The following is an 18088-nucleotide window of genomic DNA, read 5'->3' as shown; positions in this document are numbered from 1 at the left end:
TTCCCTTCCCTTCCCTTCCCTTCCCTTCCCTTCCCTTCCCTTCCTTTCCTTTCCTTTTTTTAATATGAACTGCAGCATGGATTGTGGCTGTTGATTGTGTCAGAAGTCTAGAGAAATGGATTCTCTTGTGCCTGCTTTCTCATGTGCCTTGTTTTTCAGAATGGCAACATCACAGAGCTCCTCCTGAAGGAAGGTTTTGCACGCTGTGTGGATTGGTCGATTGCAGTTTATACTCGGGGCGCAGAAAAGCTGAGGGCAGCTGAGAGGTAAGGTCTGTCAGGGAAGCCTTCCAGCCAAGGATCTTGTTTAGGATCTTTAGGGAAAGAAATCTTGTGATCTTCTCTCACCTATCTATATCAGTATTTGTTACATTTCAGTAAAGGATTAAGGAAATTTCAAAAGAGGCTAAGATCTCATAGAGGAGTTGCTTACTTAGAATTGGGTTGTCTGATTCACTGCTATACAGTAAGGGCTAGATTTTTATTCAGAAATTGTTCTTCACCAGATTTGCTGCTTTAATGTTTCTGGGTCACCCTTTTCCTCAAGCCCCTCACTGAAACTCTGGGCTTTAGGCGTTTCAATGAAATAAACTTGAGACTCATTTGAAGATGATGTAGTTACTCATCAGCTACTACCAAACAGGTAGGCTGGAGCCAAGGGTATAATGGAAAGATAGAGCCTGTGGGTCCTAAAACAGGACCATTCAATGTTACTGTGAGGCCTCATGCGCTCATTTATTGAAGCATGTTTTAATTAAAAATGTTAATGTAACTGTGAGGTGCTGCTGTCACATTTTTAGCTAGGTGCCTTGTGGTTAAAGAATATGTAGAAAATAACTTATTTCTAGAAAAACAGTACTTGGATATTCCAAAAATTGGGTGGCTATTTCAAGTGTCAAGGTCAAGAATATCCGGGTGTAGGTGAACTTCGTTCACTTGGTGGGGTAAATGGAAGAAAATGAAGCAGGTAGCAAGAGTAGATGAATAGAGATGATGCTTGGGGAAAGCCCCAGCCACCATTTCCCAGGATACATTTAGGCAGAAGACGCACCAGCTGATGACAGTGATCCACTCTCGAGATGTGTTGTATGACTTACTTCACAGTCATAAAGTTGTAATAGTCTTGACAGCTTCCTGTTTTTGGCCTTTGAGGCACACAGCTAAGAGATGTGCAAGAACGTGAACTGGATGAGTGTAGTTTTCTTCCCTTGAGTCTTTCACATCCTTCTGTGCCTATGAGCAGAAAGACTTGAAACTTTTTATAAAAGTAGATTTTTAATCTGGGCCATTAGATATGGCATATCTGATTTAAAAAATTGAATATGGTTTTTTAGTCTTGATGTTCCACAATTAAATTCAAAAGATTAAATATTCTTACCCAATACAGTGTTCCAAATACCTCTGATTATACTGTGATGCTCAAAATTTTTTGTTGTTGTTCAGAAAATCCTGTGAGTCCGTTATTCTAAATATAATTTTCGTTGATACTTCTTTTTGCATTCTTTAAGTTCCTGCCTCTCTTTGAAGAAAGCGAGTACAATGGCAGTAGTATCTACATGTTTTATAGCATCTGTAGATTTTATGGATTTTTAAGAGTGCTCATCATTAGAACACAGGTTTAGACCAAGGAATGCAAATCGTGGTTCCGTAATATGTGATTACTTGCCTGGTCTTTTGCATGCTGAATTTGACCTGCTTGCGTTGTTAAATCTCTGTCAAAGTATTTTATGTATTTTACAACTGATTCTTTCTCATTGCAGTGCTGCCTTTAAAAAAAGATTGCAGTACTGTTTTCAGAAATAAGAATTCCTTTCCCTTGCACATGTATCCATTTATTTGTAAAGACTTTTGTAAATATAAAACACAAAAACTGTATTTGAAAATATAGCTCTTCACTGGTTTTTTAAAATCTTTGCACATATTCCATTTTGCTCTCAGCCTGGCTGAAAAAATTCGTAATGGTTTTGGTCCTGTAAAACAAATGTCTGCCAACACCGTTTTTTCACTTTTATCAGCGAACTTCTATTGGATTCTTGTCCCTTTTCTTCTTTAGATGCACTACAGAGACCATTTTGTTCTCGTCTCTCGCGTAAGATTTGGTTAGCTGATGAGCTTGCTTTTTTTTTTTAATTCAAATGGAAATTGAGCAGGCCTGTGTGTTTAAAAATTGTATTTGTTTGTTTAGATGTGGGTGTTCTTCCCACTTCAGAGAGCAGTTGCTCTGTGGTTGTCATTCCCGCGCCTGGCATTTAGTAGTCCCTCAGGAGAGACTGGATAAGCTCAAGAGCTCATTCAAGATGGGCCTGTAGTCTGGGCTCGAAAAAGTGCACACCTAGACCCCGGCCTGCCAGCCGAGGGCACATGGTCTGTATGTATCTTGGACAGTTCCAGCTTCTGTACACTCTTTCCTGTGGTTTTCACACTTTGTTCTGGTTTCACAGGTGGCCTTTCTCTTGGGTGTCTTGTCTATGAGGTAGAGGAGGATTCTGTACTGTTTGCTCCCATGGTGATGGCGGATTCCATTTGCTGACCTATTCTGTCTAAATGATTTTTGCATCCTTGTTTTTGTTGCCAGGTTTGCCAAGGAACGCAGGCTGAGAATATGGAGAGACTATGTGGCTCCCACTGCTAACTTGGACCAGAAGGACAAGCAGTTTGTTGCCAAGGTGAGTCATTCTTGGCATCTTAAGGTGCATGGTGGACATTGTCAGCTAGTGATAATACAAAGAAGATCTGAACAATGAAGCCAGAGCTGAAGCATTTCTATTTTAAGGCAAGCCAGTGGTGTGTGCATGTATGTGCAGTGATTGCATGCATGCGTGTGTTTATTGCAAGGGACTTAGAAACCATAAGAGCTTTCTTGTCATGAATGTGCATAACTTCATTTAGAAGTTCATGAAAGTTGTAGATGTTGCCGTCTTGGAATCTCTCTCCCATTTTAGGACCTCTTTCTGACTGCCTGACAAATGGCTTTTTCTTCGATTTCCTATTTCAAAGCATATGTGACCTCAAGTTTCTTTTCTGTCTGTTTTGGGACTCCGATGGTTTTGAGTTTTTTCTCATGTGATGTGTGTTTCTGAGCATTCTCCTGAAGTGTACCGGGATGGATTCCTTTGACAGGAGCTAGTGCTGTTGAATAGATTGTTTGGGTCCAGCAACAGTGCTGTATTTTTTCTAGGTTGTTGGGTTTGGTACCTTGGGTGGTAGACCTGTTTTCCTCATTTTCTCGAAATGCTGTGATGTTTTCCAGTCTGTTTTTACTTTTGGCAAGAGATGTTGGAAGCTTTGTTTTTATGAACTAGAAGAGGTTAATTAACGTATCTGTATCCGCTAGAGGTGGCTGCCCCAAATGAGTTTAAGATGGAAAGCCACTAGGTGGCACTGTCAGCCTGAAAAATCCTAGATTGATTTCTCTTAGAATGGTAAAATTTTAACAGTCTCTGAGGAATTGGCTGAATTTCTTCACTTTCTTTTTTATGATGCCCAGAGCAGTAAATCACAGAGTGCTCAAGTGTCTTCTCTGCTTCTTGTAGTAGGTGGTCTCTAAGCAGCTGTCAAGATAGCCATAATTGGGTCTTTTAGTGGACATTAGCGGGATGGTGGGCATAGTTCCTGGATGGATACTCCCCATGCACTTTCCAAGTCTTGGTACAGACCAGAATGGACCCCTGCTTCCTTTCTGTGTGAGAATCGTACTAGCTTGAAAACTTGGACATGGTTGTTCTACCTAACTGGGACTTACTTGCTTCTGCTTATGTTTCCCGTAATCTGTTCTGTTCTAAGACTATAGACATACGGTGAAAGGGTGATCATTCACTCAACAAGGGAGCCAGGCCTTCCAGTTTTCCCTAACACTTTGAGAGGCAGTGATATTAGTGATGTAGATGAGACTTAGGAAGGTCCCGTTATCTTGTACTGTCCCTTCTGGCCCCTCTTCAGTTGCAACTGAGTTGATAGAGAAACCCAGAAGATTTTGAAAGATTTTGGGCCTTTGCTGGTTGGGGAACTCTAATGCATTGCTGAAGGAAGAAATTCAAAAGATTAGATGATTGAATCAGTAGCTTTGTATTTTTCTTAGATATGACTTCATTGATAACTAGAAAAGAGCTGGCACATTTCCTCTTTAAATCTAGGATTCCAGGATATGTTTGTTGTGTTTTAAAACAGTGAGGCTTTTTTCATTACAATGAAATTTTGTTTGTTAAAATGGCAGAATAGAGGAAATTGCCTCTGAAAACCGTCTGAGGATTATGGAGAATAGCCATTCTCCTGTAGTATCTTTAATATAAATTTAGGTCATTTGGATATAGGCCTGCTCAGAGAGTAGGGAGAGAGATGTACTTATAGGTGGATAAATGGTTTTAAAACTTCTTGAGTTGTAGATATTCTTTAGTATTATTATTATTTTTTAAAATAGGAGAAAAGCATAAAAAGGAGAAGAAAAAACTCATACTGGATAAAACTACTATCACACAGCATTTTTTTAAAAAAAAGTTTATTATACCGTCTGTCCCAGGGTTGGCCGACTGTGGCCCCTGGGCCATGTCTGGCCCACTGCTTGTTTTGTATGGCCTGTGAAGTATGGATGGGTTTTATATAGAAAAAGGTTTTGTGGCACATGAAAATGATAAGACATTTAAATATCAGTGTCATGAATAAATTGGATCATAGCCACGTTGTTCGTTTACATGTTGTCTGTAGCTGTTCTTGCGATACAGTGGCAGAGGTGAGTAGTTGTGGCAGAGACCATACAGCCTGCAAAAGCCTAAGATGTTTGCGATCTGGCCCTGTACAGAAAAGTATGCTGACCCTTGATCTCTACCAGTCCTGCTCAGAGTGCCTTGATAGAATATAAGGAGCTCGAGCCAGAATGTAAATCAAGGCATTGCTTCTTTCATAGGAAGAACTTGCTACAGAAAAAATGTCAGCAATGTTCTCAGTGATGTGGTTGATTTATGTTCTGGTACAAGCTCCTTCTCTCATTGCAGACGGGCAGCCACTTTGGAGTAGTACTGAGCTGTATTCTTTTGTATATAATTTTCAAGTTTGTAAGTTTTTATTTCTAATGCATAAAAATTTAAAGAACTCTATGGGCTTATTAAGAAGTGTACTAGTCCGTTTTCCCCATCCCATTTTCAATTCTTGGCTGATCCATATCTTTGAATAAAATGTTTATATCGTTCTTTCTTAATTTTTCAGTGTTAGGAATGACCCTTTTCCATCATACCATGGAAGATGAAGATTCACATGGGTGTGCATATACTTCTCCCTAATCCTTCCAATAGGACTCCATCCTAATTCTGGTTCAGTCTTTACTTCGTAAATGCTAATTACCACTGAGCCTTTTGATATATTATGATTACGTTTCATTTTCTGCAGAACTTTTTGTTTACCCTGGATTTAATAATTTTAAAAGTTTATGTATTTTTTTATGTACTTATGAATTTGACCCCCAGACTCTGCCTCTCTAAATCTCCTCTTAAGACATCGATTCAGCCTGTTAATTTTATCTTTTTCAATAATACTTTCCAGTAGCCTTGTGACCTGTACCAATCTGGACTAGTTCTTTTGTTCTTCTTTTTTCATTGTTATAGAGCTGTCCTCTTTGGATATCTTCACCATTTTCCTGGGGTTTTCTTTGCCTTACTCTGGGTTGGAGCTATGTTTGCTGGATCCCATGGCTTCTTTATCATTTACTACTTTATTTTGGTGGCACACATTCTCTAGCTTCTTGGGAAGAGTGCTTGGCAGGTAAATGTTTTGAGACTTTTTATGTCTATTTCATAATTACACTCGATCAATAGTTTAGCCGGATATAGAATTTTATGTTAGGAGTTCTTTTCCTTCAGAATTGTGAAGGTATTGCTCCACTGTCATTTAGCTATTAGAGATTTTTTTTGTTTTCTGGTTTTTGTTTTTGTTTTTTTTTTCTTTTTAAGTGGCCTGATACCATTCTAATTCCTCATCCTTATATGATTTTTTTTTCTTTCTGTGAAGTCTTCACATATTTTTTTAATCCTGAAATTTCACAGTGGTGCACTGTGTTTAGCCATGTGCGAGCATATTATGCTTTTTAATTTTTAGCCCTTTGGGTCTGGGAACTTCAACTATTTTTTGTTGTTGATTTCCAGCAAGTTTCTTTGCTATTTTCTAACAGATGTTTGACTTTCTTGACTGGTCTTCTAATTTTTTCCTCCTGTTTTTCATCTTTGTCTCTTGTTCTTTCTAAATTTTTTCATAGTTACCTTTTGGCCCTGCTACTGAGTATTTCATTTATGATATTGTACTTTAAGAGCTTGCTTTTTTTTGTTGTTGTTCTCTGAATGGTTCTTTATTTATTTTTATTGAAGTGTAGTTGGCATACATTATTACATTAGTTTCAGGGGTATAACATAGTGCCTCGATGATTCAGTACATTATACAGTGCTTACCATGATAGGAGTAGTTATCATCCATCATCATATGAAGTTATTACACTATCATTGACTATATTTCCTATGCTGTACTTTTCATTATTTATTTATTTTATAACCTCTTCACCTATTTTGCCTTCACCATTTCCCTCATCCCCCACCCCTCTGGCAACCACCAACTTGTTCTCTGTATTTATGAGTCTTTCTGTTTTGTTTACCTGTTCACCCGTTGTGTTTTTTGTTTTTGTTTTTTTAAGATTCCATGTGTAAGTGAAATCTGTGGTATTTGTCTTTTTCTGTCTGACTTATTTCACTCAGCATGATATCCCCAGCATTCATCCATGTTGTTGTGAATGGCATGATTTCACTCTTTAAGGTGGAGTAATGTTCCAGTGTGTGTGTGTGTGTGTGTGTGTGTGTGTGTGTGTGTCTATGTACACATACCAAATCTTCTTTATCCATTCATCTGTCAGTGGTTAGGTTGCTTCCATAGCTTGGCTGTTATAAAGCTACAGTAAACATAGGGGTGCATATATCTTTTCAAATGAGTGTTTTTGTTTTCTTTGAATATACCCAGAGGTGTCATTACTGGGTTGTATGGTATTTCTATTTTTGATTTTTTTTTTTTTTTTGAGGACCTTCCATCCTGTTTTCCACAGGGGCTGTACCGGTTTATACCTGCTACTAATGCATGAGGGTTCCCTTTCTTCTGCATCCTCACCAACACTTCTTATTTCTTGTCTTTTTGGCACTTGTTATTTCTTGTGTTTCTGATTTTAGCCATTCTGACAGGTGTGAGGTGGTATCTCTTTGTGGCTTTGATTTGCATTTTCCTGGTGATGAGTGAGGTTGAGCATCTTTTCATGTGTCTGTTGGCCATCTGTATGTTATCTTTGGAGAAATGCCTGTTCAAGTCCTCTGTCCATTTTTAAATTGGATTGTTTTTGGTGTTCTGTTGAGTTCTTTATGTATTTTGGATATTAACCCCTCATCAACAGTTCATTTGCAAATATCTTCTGTTCAGGAGGTTGCCTTTTCATTTTTGATTTCCTTTGCTGTGCAAAAGCTTTTTAGCTTGATGTAGTCCCAGTAGTTTACGTTTTGCTTTTGTTTCCCTTGCCTGAGGAGACAGATCCATTGCTAAGTTCGATGTCCAAGAGATTACTGCCTATGTTTTCTTTTAGAAGTTTTATGGTTTCAGGTCTTACATTTAGGTCTTTAATCCATTTTGAGTTTATTTTTGTGTCTGGTGGAAGAAAGTGGTTCAGTTTCCTTCTTTTGCATGTAGCTGTCCAATTTTCCCAGCACCATTTACTGAAGAAACTGTCTTTTCTCCATTGTATATTCTTTCTTTATTTGTTGTAGATTAATTGACCATGTAGTGTAAGTTTATTTCTGGGCTCTTTATTCCATTCTGTTGATTTATGTGTCTATTTTCTCTTGTTATTTTTTAATAGTAATATCACTTGTTTCAGAGATGAAATATCATCTATTAGCTTTCTGAGGAATTAATTATAATTTTTTGAAAAATTTCTTTTCCCTGCATAGTGTGTATTTTCCAAGTTGTTTTTAATTCTCTTTGGTTATTTTGGTCCCTTATTTTTTTGTATGAGAGGCTTTCCTTGGATACCTGGTGATCCTTGCTTATCTCTCTTATTTAGGAATAAAGTCTCAAACACTGGGTTTAAAACAGCGAACCTGTATATGGGATTTATGGTATAGATCTTGAAATCTAGTCATAGGTTTTGGTCCCATTTTCATCTCCACTTGAGATTCCTGATTTGACAATTTCATCGTCTTGGCAGGTGGAGGAAGTTTGTAGTATTAATCAGACTGGCTATTGTGTTTTCTTATCACTAGCCAGGATTCAGCTTCTGTGGAGTCTGTTACCACTCATCCATCTTCTTTCTAGCTTTCATGTTTTGTTGCCATATTCTTCTCTCCTGTTATCTTTATCCTATTGGACTTGTCTCCCCACCTCAAATCCCTTTATTTTTGTTTAAAGGTATTTAGGGAGGGTGCCAAAGTAAACGTTTGAGCTTGCTTTAGTTTGTTCATAATGTTCCATTGTAAGACTGCATAATTTATGTAACCAGTCCCCAATAGGTCGATATTCATATAGTGTATAATTTTTCCATTATTTAGAAAATGGAATAAATCTCTATGTAAATGGCATTTATTTCCACAGGAATGTTTTAGAGCACATTTGCTAAACAGCTTTCTAGGAATGTTAACCATGTATAGCCCTATGTGTGTTCATTTTCTAATATGTTGTAGAACAGAGGTGGACTAACTTTTTTCTTAAAGGACCATATAGTAAATATGTTTTGTGGGCCATATAGTCTCTGTTGAAACTACTTGACTCTTCTACTGTAGCAAGAAAACAGGCTATAGATGTTATGTAAATGAATGAGCATGGTTGTGTTCCAGCAAAACTTTATTCACAACAGTAGGCAGTGGGCTAGATGGCCCTTGGGTCATAGTTTGCGATCCCCAGTTGTAGAGCATGGGATATCCACTTTACATCCAAAAGGAAAAAAATGACCTGCATTTCTTTTCATAACCTAGAACCCAACTGCCATTTTGTAGTCCTTTTACCTGGTTTAAAATGTCTGTTAATACTGTGCTATTTTTTCAAGGTAACCTAAAAGGGTCCTAAGGTGCCCTGGGACTTCACAGACATAGTCTGACAGTCCTGCAAGTTTTTGCTGAAGGATTCTGCTCTGAGGCTCATATGACTGTAAGGCTAGAACAAATAATGGTTCTCTCTTTAGTAGTCACCTGCCCTGTCTTCTAGAAACTAATTGTATAGGGAACAGCTAAATGGCTTGAAAAGCCTGCAAAAGATAACCTATGAACTTTTGAACTGGGTGCCTCTTGGGCTGTATAGGTGATTTCTGGAACTGATGCTGTAGGTGAGATGTGTTGGCCAAGAGTCTCACTTCTGAGGAACTTGAAATCAACAAAGTATTGTCTTGATACATGTAGCCTGCTGAAAGAATGTTTCCCATCCTCTGCTTAAGCTGTTTCACTTCTTAAGGAAGGAGATGTAAGGGAGGGCTCTCCTTGTCTCTCCAGGTTAGCGGAGAAGCATGTTCACTTCACAGCGATTAGCTGAGCCGGCTTGAGACTTTTGTGCCTGTCGCGGCTTGCCAGTTTCCTGCCTGCCTTCCCTGTGGCGTTTTAGCTGATCTGTGCTGTTTGTAGCCATATGGTCCCCTGAGCACGTGGCTTGGCTTCCCTGTCCTTGCTGCTGGATTCTTGGGCCTTGCAGATTTTACAGACCTGAATAACACTCAGGGGTGGTGGGAGGGCTGGCGAGTGACAGCATGTTTTCAGGAGGTGGAGTCTTCTCATTGCCCTGCCTGGTGAGAGGCATCTTGCTTGGTTCTCTGTACCAAGTGATCGCTTAAACAAGCAGAGCCCTCTGCTTTGAGAAGACACTGAAGAATGAGAAGTGGTTGCTGCTTTCAAGGAGCTTACCATCTAGGGCTGTGTCTGGAAGATTACCCTTAAGTAGTCAACTTTCTGGACTTGGTGGCCATGTGCCATGTTGAAGGTCAGGTTAAAGCTATTCATGGATGCATGCAGTGGATTCTAAGACTTACTTGGTTTGGCCCTGATCATTTTTTGCTGTGCTTCTAGTCATAGCTCTGAATGGAGTTCATTGTCATGCTTCTTTGAGATGGTTTTTTAAGCAAACCCACGTTTTAATATTTTTGGTATTATCTAGACTTTCCGTTACATTTGGATTTGGTAATGTGGAGAGAACAACAACAACAAAAATACTAGCTATTTCCTGGACTTCTGTCATAGGGCTTTCAGGTGAAGAGGAAGTTCTGGGGATGGTTTGGTTAGGAAGGTGTCTTCTGAATCAAAAAGAGATCGAGACTTGGTTTGTAGCTTAAGTTGGTAAACTGATTCGCTGATAAGAAAATAAAGTTAAATTAGAAGAGATTGGTAAAAAATACTTACTTGTTTTTTTCAATTGAGATTTTATTTTTTAGAACAGTTTTAGATTCACAGAAAAATTGAGCAGATGGTACAGAGTTCCCACATTACCACTGCCCTCCTCCTAGTTTTTTCTGTAACCTGACACGAGTATGGTACATTTATTATAATTAGTGTACCAATATTGGTATGTTATTATCAACTGAAGTCCATACTTCAGTCAAATTTCCTTAGTTTTTCTCTAGTCTGTTTTTCTGTTCCAGAATCTCATCCAGCATAGCACAGTAAATTTAGTTGTCATGTCTTGTTAGGCTCCTTTTGGATATGGTAGTCTCTCGGACTTTCTTGGGTTTTGATGACCGTGACGGTGTTGCAGAATGCTGGTCATGTGTGTTGTAGGGTGCCCCATCTGTTAGGAATTGTCTGATGCCTGGTCTCCTTTCAAGTCCTTATTATCGACTAGTCTGCTTGCTCATGCTTAGGTGCCTGGAATTATTCGCATGAAGACATTGTTGGGGGTACAGGGTGGCCGCTGCACCGTTCTGGGGGCGGCTCCAGGCCATTGCTGTAAGCAGTTACTGCGTACTCCCTTTTTACCCACTTCCGGTGCTGTTTCAGTGGTGTTTCCACGATGCGCTTGGGGGAGAAGAGACCTAACATACAGCCTTAGGGAGCAGGAGAAGTAGCTGGGTGTCATGATTTCAGACAGTGATAAGGGTATTTGGTGTCCCATTCCCCATGACCCCATCAAGGGCACTCCTTGGTGGGACCCAGAGAAGCCCCGTTTGCACTGATGGTCTTTTTATTTTTGTCCAGCACTGATAATTGAGGCAGCTTTGGGAGTATTGGTAGTTGCATCTGGGGAGCTATTCTGAGGATCTCTGTAGCTCAGGAAACTGTTGTCGGCTCTTTTTGCTCATTTCATGTATGCTGCAGGGGTTGAGGAAGCTGAACGGTAGCAGCCCCTGGCCTCCCAGTGAGCACTGTGGACAGACTCTGCAGCTGGGGAGTGTGGCAGCAGGCCAGAAACAGGAATGGATGTCCCTTGCCCCTGACAGAACTCTGCAGTTCTCTTGACTTGTGGCAGCCCTTAGCCTGCACTCATCATCATTAAGCCACTCATTTTTCCTTTCACAAGTGGGCTGCAGGAGTTGGAGAAATTGGATGTAGGGCTTGTATTGTGATCCAGCTAGTGACTTTTGCTGTGCAGAAGCTCCTGTCCCTTAGGTTATCTCCTGGAGTGTGTGGTATGGTAGGTGTGTACAGGGGTGGAGTGATTAGGGGTCCGTCAGCTTGTAGAGAGAGTGAGTGATGTGGGCATACATAGACTTCGCCTGGTGAAGGCACCGTAAGAAGTGTCACAGTTAGAAATGTGCTCTGCAGTGGTGCTGATGAGCAGGCTTTGAGCAGTAATCCCCTCTGCATTTTACTTATCGCTCGGTACGTGACTATAACCACTATTTTATTGCTGCTTCCGTGCCTCTGCTCAGGAGCTGCTTGTTCTCTGGACAGTAATGACACAATTTAAAGAGGAATAAAAAGTCATAAACCCCACTTACATACACACATTGACACACACGCGCACTCACCATACACGTCTTCGTCAGAAAGCCGAGCCTCGGTAGGTTGCCCGCGTCAGAGTGTGCAGTTCCTGAAGAGGAGGTTTCTAATCAGGGAGATGCCGAGCAGAGAGTCTGCTGCCGAGGCCTGAAGTTTACAGCTCTAAGAATCCATTTGCTGCCGCTAACACATTCTAAGGGGTGACGAATACCAGTAACTCGTCACAGGGGTATGCTCAGATCTTCGCGTTCTGTAATCAGGGGGTGAAGGTGTGAGCACTCTGATGCTTTCACTGGTTTTATTCTCTGAGCATGGCAAGGGAGTGGAGAGTATCTCGGTATTTCTCATGTCTTGATTACGGGAATTTCCCTGTGTTTTTGGCACTTGATAATTTAATAATAGTTAGTTCTGGTGTGAGAGGAATGTAGAGCTCTGTCCATCATTGAGATTTCAGAAATACTGGGAGGTGTGTGCATTCGAGATGATGTCTTAAACTTTGCGGAGGAGCAGTATTGATTTGCTCTAGTAGCTATTCTGCTTGGTAGGGCTTTGTGGAATTTTTCTTCTCCTTGGTTTGAAGGTAGGATAACAGAATAGCCTGTATCATGGATACTTCACCACACGAAAGTTTTGTCATCCATTTTATGATATGTCTCCTTTTACCCAAATGTGGGATTTTGAAGGTTAGAGAAATTATTAGCTGTGTTCTTTTTCTTCTGTTCAGTTGTCCAAGGCACTACTGGTATCTTTAGGGAGTGGGAGGAAGATTGCATTGTGATGGGCATTTTTGCTTGGCATTAATCTGTCTAGATGGTGATGGGAACAAGATGTACTCTTTTCCTTTCAGTTGGTGAATCTGTATTTTTGGTTATACCTTCTGGACTGTTCTTAAGTTCTGTGTGATTATTCTTTGCTTTGGAGGGTCCGGTAGACTTTCTCCACCACCCTTACCCAGGTAACCAGCCCTGACCTTGTGGTCCTCATGTGACCACAGATCATGCTTTTCATTGCCCTTGGGCTTCACTAATTTTTTCTGACCAGGTGAGTTTTGGGTTCTGGCTGTCTGGGTTTTAGTGTTTAGCTTTTGCGGTTCTCAGGATCTGTCAGAAAGGTTAAAGCAGAATGGTAGTGGCTATTTGAGACTGGTCTTTTGCCACGTTGAGGTTTGCAGGTTAATCTTTCAAATCTTAATATTTGAAAATTAAAAATACCCGCTCTCCTCATCTACCCCTTTCTTTCTCAGACCTGTTATTACTCTTCTGGTCACTGGCCTGTTTTTCCCTACACTTGCTTTCTATTACTTGTGGTGGTAAAACCCAGGGATGTCTTCCCATCTGCCAGCCATATAGTCAGACTTCCATGGACTACAGCTTGATTCCAACTGTCCTCTTTCTTTTTTCATTCATTCTGTCTGATGGCACTTTTTTCCTGCTATTTCCTGTCATGTATAATTTCTCACTTGGCTTTTGGTTTTTGCTCTTCCTTCAGATTGTCCCTTCAGTCAGTCTTTACTCTTTTTGGTGTGTGGTTGGCTGATTCTTTGGGAAAGGTAGAGGATAGCCATTTTTGGAAGAGTCTGCAAGTAAATGGATGTATTCTGTTTTAAAAGATGTGAAGCCTTCAGGGAATAGTTAGGGCTCTTTTAGGATACTTATCAGTGTGATATCCACCATAGCAAAGGAGAGTCTAGCTCCTTTTGTTTCTTACATGAAAGAGAAGGGAAATTTTGCGAGTCTGCCCTCACTGTGGCAGCTGACCCTGTAGTTTGTTCAGCTGCCTGTTGGCTCCAGATGGGGCCTGATTGAAGCCTGGAAGAGTTGGTTTTGATTCTGCAAACAAAGTGGATGGTGACAGTGATGTGTAGTCAATAGCTACCTTGTAGAAAAGTATTATTTAAAAAAAAATAAAGCACCAAAAAACAAAAAACCCAAACAGCCTTGTAACAACAGGCTCTGAGTATAATTGAATGAATTGTAGACTGCTAGCTGAATTATGGGTTCTAGTCATAACCCTGATGTGGCCCTAGGCTGGTTTCAATGCCGTTTCATTCTGTACACATTGGCGGAATGTTCTAATAACCTCCCCAGAGGAATATTTGTGCTTTTGGCCTTTGAATAGATATCCTTGTAGGTTACCCAAGAGTGGAAGTTAATCATCTTTAGCTGGGAGTGGGCTCCACTGTTACCGGTATTGGGGTCTAAAACAAAGTTGCCCATAGTTGTGCTCTGAAAAGTTGACTTTCAGAGTAGTTGAAGTAATACCTTAGCAATTTAATGTTTCTGCCCTGAGATTAACACCTGAGCCTCTCTTTTCCCACACTCTGATGACAGTTCTTTTTGCCCTTCACTTGTCTTTGATTTTTCTGCTCTCTTTTGGGGCGTCCTATTTTGGTTCTTATCTAGTGCTGATATCTTCCAATTCAGCCCTTGTCTCTTTTCCTAGATTCACATTGAGATAGGGATTTGATTTAGTTTAGAACCTGTTTCAAATAATATCTTGACTAACATAGAGACTAGGTTTCCAGTAAGCTTTGTAGTTAACCACAAGTTTTGGTCAGGGCAAAAGATAAAAAAGATCATTTTTTATGAATGATATAGATTCTGCCTCATTGAGAAATCATAATAAGGTCTTTGGGGACTGATAATTATAGCATCGTTTCCTCCAGCATCATCGCACTGTGAAGCATGGTGTTGGATCTGCCCCCAAATGGCTATTGATCTGACTTTTCTCCCTGTGACTGTGGTGGGCCTTGCTCCTTGCATGTGTGCTGTGAGATCTGGGCTATCGGAGCAGGTTTAAGCATTTTTGCCTTTTGCCCACAGGTGATGCAGGTGCTGAATGCAGATGCCATTGTTGTGAAACTGAACTCTGGTGACTACAAGACCATCCACCTGTCCAGTATCCGACCACCGAGGCTGGAAGGGGAGAACATGCAGGTGAGAATAGGGAGGCAGTGGAGCCTCTTTTCAAAAACCGAAGGGAAGATGCTGGAGAATACTTACACATGGTACATATGTGTGAGAATGCTAAAAGACGGTATTTTCAATTTCCAGAGTATTGTTTCCTAATGTCTGCAGCCCAGCTATCCTCGGGCAGGCGCTGGTTTCTGCTGAACCACACTCACTGCTCTGCTTCGTTTTGGGCAGGCGTTGCTGGCATTCCCCCAAGGGATTTGAGAGGAGTTAGGGTTGGGATAGGTGGGCAGTGGTTAAGTTTCATGTATTAACAAGATTTTATTTCTCTGAAAGTAAGGAGAGGAGAAGGTCTGTATCTCACGTGCATGATTATAGGGCCTGGTCATTTTGATTTGAAAGTTCCATATGTTTCGTTCGAGGAAGAAATGAGTCTCGGTATACATATTCTCTGGGGCACCTGCTTCATCTGTTGCAAGTGATAACTATAATTACTGGTTACACTGTTTCATACTATTGGTTGCATCTTTTGGCAGCAAAGGTGCTTGCCTAACCAGTATGTGTGATTGGGGTATATCAATTTTGAGAAATGCTTAGGATGAAAAACTATAGGAGTTGGTAGTTTGCAGGCAGTTTTGTTTTACATTTTCTGGGCCTTTTCTTTCCATTGTTAGGAGAGCTTGAAGATAGGGATTGAAGTTTCTCTTGAATTCGTTTGTTTGGTTATATCTTGTTTTTACAGACCTCTTTCCAAGTCTTACTTTTTATCCTCTGATAACTGCAGTGTGGAACTGGTTATAGAACCGGGTCTACTCTGAGAGCCGGTGCCCCAGGCAGGTGTTCGGCTAGTTTTCAGAAATTAAGCACAGCGTGGTTGACATTAGTGCTCTGTGCTTTAATTTATCCCTTTTGTAGTTCTAAAGACAGGAAATTTGCTCTTCTGATGTTTTGCACGTACACATGTCTTGGTGCATTTACAAGTTGAAATTCATGCCCTGTTTTCATTTGCATGAGAGTTTACAGACAGCCCGTAAGAGTAAAATAAAAATATCATGATTGTCTTTTGAATCAGATCGTGCATAAGAAACATATAAAGGATGGCTTCTTTGAATGTCTGGCCAATCAGTTCATTCTCTTTTCCCCCCTACAGAGGAGGCACTTTAATGCGGTAAATGATATTGTGGTAAGGTTGAGAATTTAAATGCATGAAAGCCTAGGAATGCCAAAATAAGGTTCTTGCAGTAACTGTAGCTGTGCCTCATTGCACAGAGTAAATAGACGTCTCCAGTTTTATCAGTATTGGGAGTACTCCACGATTCGCATCTGTGCCGTGCAGTTGGAATTAAGGTTCCCACAGCAACCACAACTTTGAAATTCTTGAGCGTTAATTTTTGTGCCTGCATCATTGGCCACAGCATTATGGTAATGTAGACTATGTAGCTGAATTTCAAGCAGTTTTTAGGGAGGGTGGGGGTGCTGGAGCTTAGGTAGGGTGAATAGCAGGTTTTCAGGAGTAGTAGGAATACTGCTGAGAATTTTTAGTTTTTCCAGGATCCTTTGGAACTCAGGGGGTAATGGATGGATTTTTCCCTTAGCCTAGTAGAGAATGGGAAGTTGTTGGAATATATTCCCTAGTTTAGGCAGGATCTCGTTTATGGAATTCCTTGTTCTTTATGAAGGTAGGTTGTGTCTTATTTTTTATCTTATTTTAACTTCTGTTCGCTTCTGAGATCTTACTCCATTTTAAGAAAGTGTGAAGTAAGGCTCAGCTGCAAGAGTCTATAATATATGGCTTAGGTCAAATGAGTAATGATTTTTCTTATTTCTTAAATTCCTTTGAAAGATTTTAATGAGGCAGCACATAAGAAATAAGTTAACATAATGTACTTGGAATACAATGGTGGAGGGTGCCGTGAAGCACCAGTCACGGTGGGCACTCAGGGAGGTCTCCCCAGGAGCAACTAGCTTACCTGTTGCGTGTTCACTGATGAGAAGTTGGCGGATGGAAGAAAGGGCACTTCTAGACCAGCAATGCTCTATAGATCTATAATGCAAGCCACAAATATGAGCTTTATTTGTTATTTAAAATTGCCTAGTAGTTATATTAAAGACATCAATTTTAATACATTTTATTTTACCTAACATATCCAAAACAATATCATTTCAACATTTTTAAAAAAAAGATTTATTTATTTTAGAGAGTGTGCCCGCATGTGCTCTAACACAGGCAGGGAGAGGGGGAGAGGGAGAGGGAGAGGGAGAGGGAGAGGGAGAGAACGTCAAGCCAATTCCCCGCTGAGCGCAGAGCCCGAAGCAAGGCTCGATCTCGCGACCCTGAGATCATGACCTGAACAAAAATCAAGGACGCTCAACCGACTGAGCCACCCAGGTGCCCCTCATTTCAACATTTAATGAATGTAAAAAGTTAATGAGATGTTTTACTTAATTTGATTTTTCCTAAGTCTTTGAAATCTGGTATATGTTTTATACTTGGAACACATTTCAGTTTGTTCTAGCGTATTTCTAGAGCTCAACAGCCATCGTTGGTGGCGGCTTCTGTAATGGACAGCATAGATTTAGAAATTAAAATGAATGGGTTTGGGTTTGTCATCATTGAGAAGTATTCACTGGGTATCTGCTTTGCACCAGATGCTATGCTGGGGATGCAGCAGGGAATAAACTTTCATGGAATCATCCTCATGGAACTTTAGAACCTAGTAGGGGAAATACGCAAGTAATTTCACTTATGTGAAATGTTATGAAAGAAAAGTTTAGAGTGTATAAGAATGTGTAATCTGGGAAGGCTTCTTGGAGGAAGTGATGTGTAAAGTCTCAAGGGTGACTAGGACTGAGCTAGGTAAAATGTGGGGAGAAGACAGTTTCTGACCGAGATAGCAGTAATGACAAGAGTTGGGTGAATTTGGGAAGAGGGAATGGATGGCCACTGTGGATAGTGCATGATATGATGCCTGTGTGGGACAAAATGTAGGCAGGGCCAGATCATGCATGCTTGTGAACATCTGAGGATACTTGTAAAGAGAGAGACTATGACTGGAGTAGAGGGTAGTTAATTCTAGGAAGTAGTAAGAAATGGTCTTGGGAGTTGGGCAGGGGCCACATGCTGAAAACGTGTGCCATACTTTTAGATTTTTGTGTGAAGAATTTTAAACTCGGCAGTGGCATGTTTGGATTTGAGTACTCTTGCGTTGGTGGCTTGCATTTACAAAACATGAAAGTAATTTGCATTTATAAG

The 18088-nt window shown here is 40.4% G+C and overlaps 1 protein-coding gene across 1 annotated transcript in view; it reads left to right on the top strand.

Annotated features, from left to right (window-relative positions):
• Positions 1 to 18088, top strand: part of SND1 (staphylococcal nuclease and tudor domain containing 1) — a 407925-nt gene that overhangs the window by 45187 nt on the left and 344650 nt on the right. Inside the window, exons 8-10 of the mRNA XM_008705837.2 lie at positions 160 to 266; positions 2575 to 2665; positions 14746 to 14859. Of these exons, the coding sequence (XP_008704059.2) occupies positions 160 to 266; positions 2575 to 2665; positions 14746 to 14859 (312 nt within the window). The remainder of the gene's footprint in view (positions 1 to 159; positions 267 to 2574; positions 2666 to 14745; positions 14860 to 18088) is intronic.

This window comes from Ursus maritimus, unplaced genomic scaffold (assembly GCF_017311325.1).
Source record: "Ursus maritimus isolate PB19 unplaced genomic scaffold, ASM1731132v1 scaffold_3, whole genome shotgun sequence".
NCBI lineage: Eukaryota > Metazoa > Chordata > Mammalia > Carnivora > Ursidae > Ursus > Ursus maritimus.
Note: the sequence above shows the minus strand (reverse complement) of the source record. Positions and strands in the feature narration are given on the sequence as shown.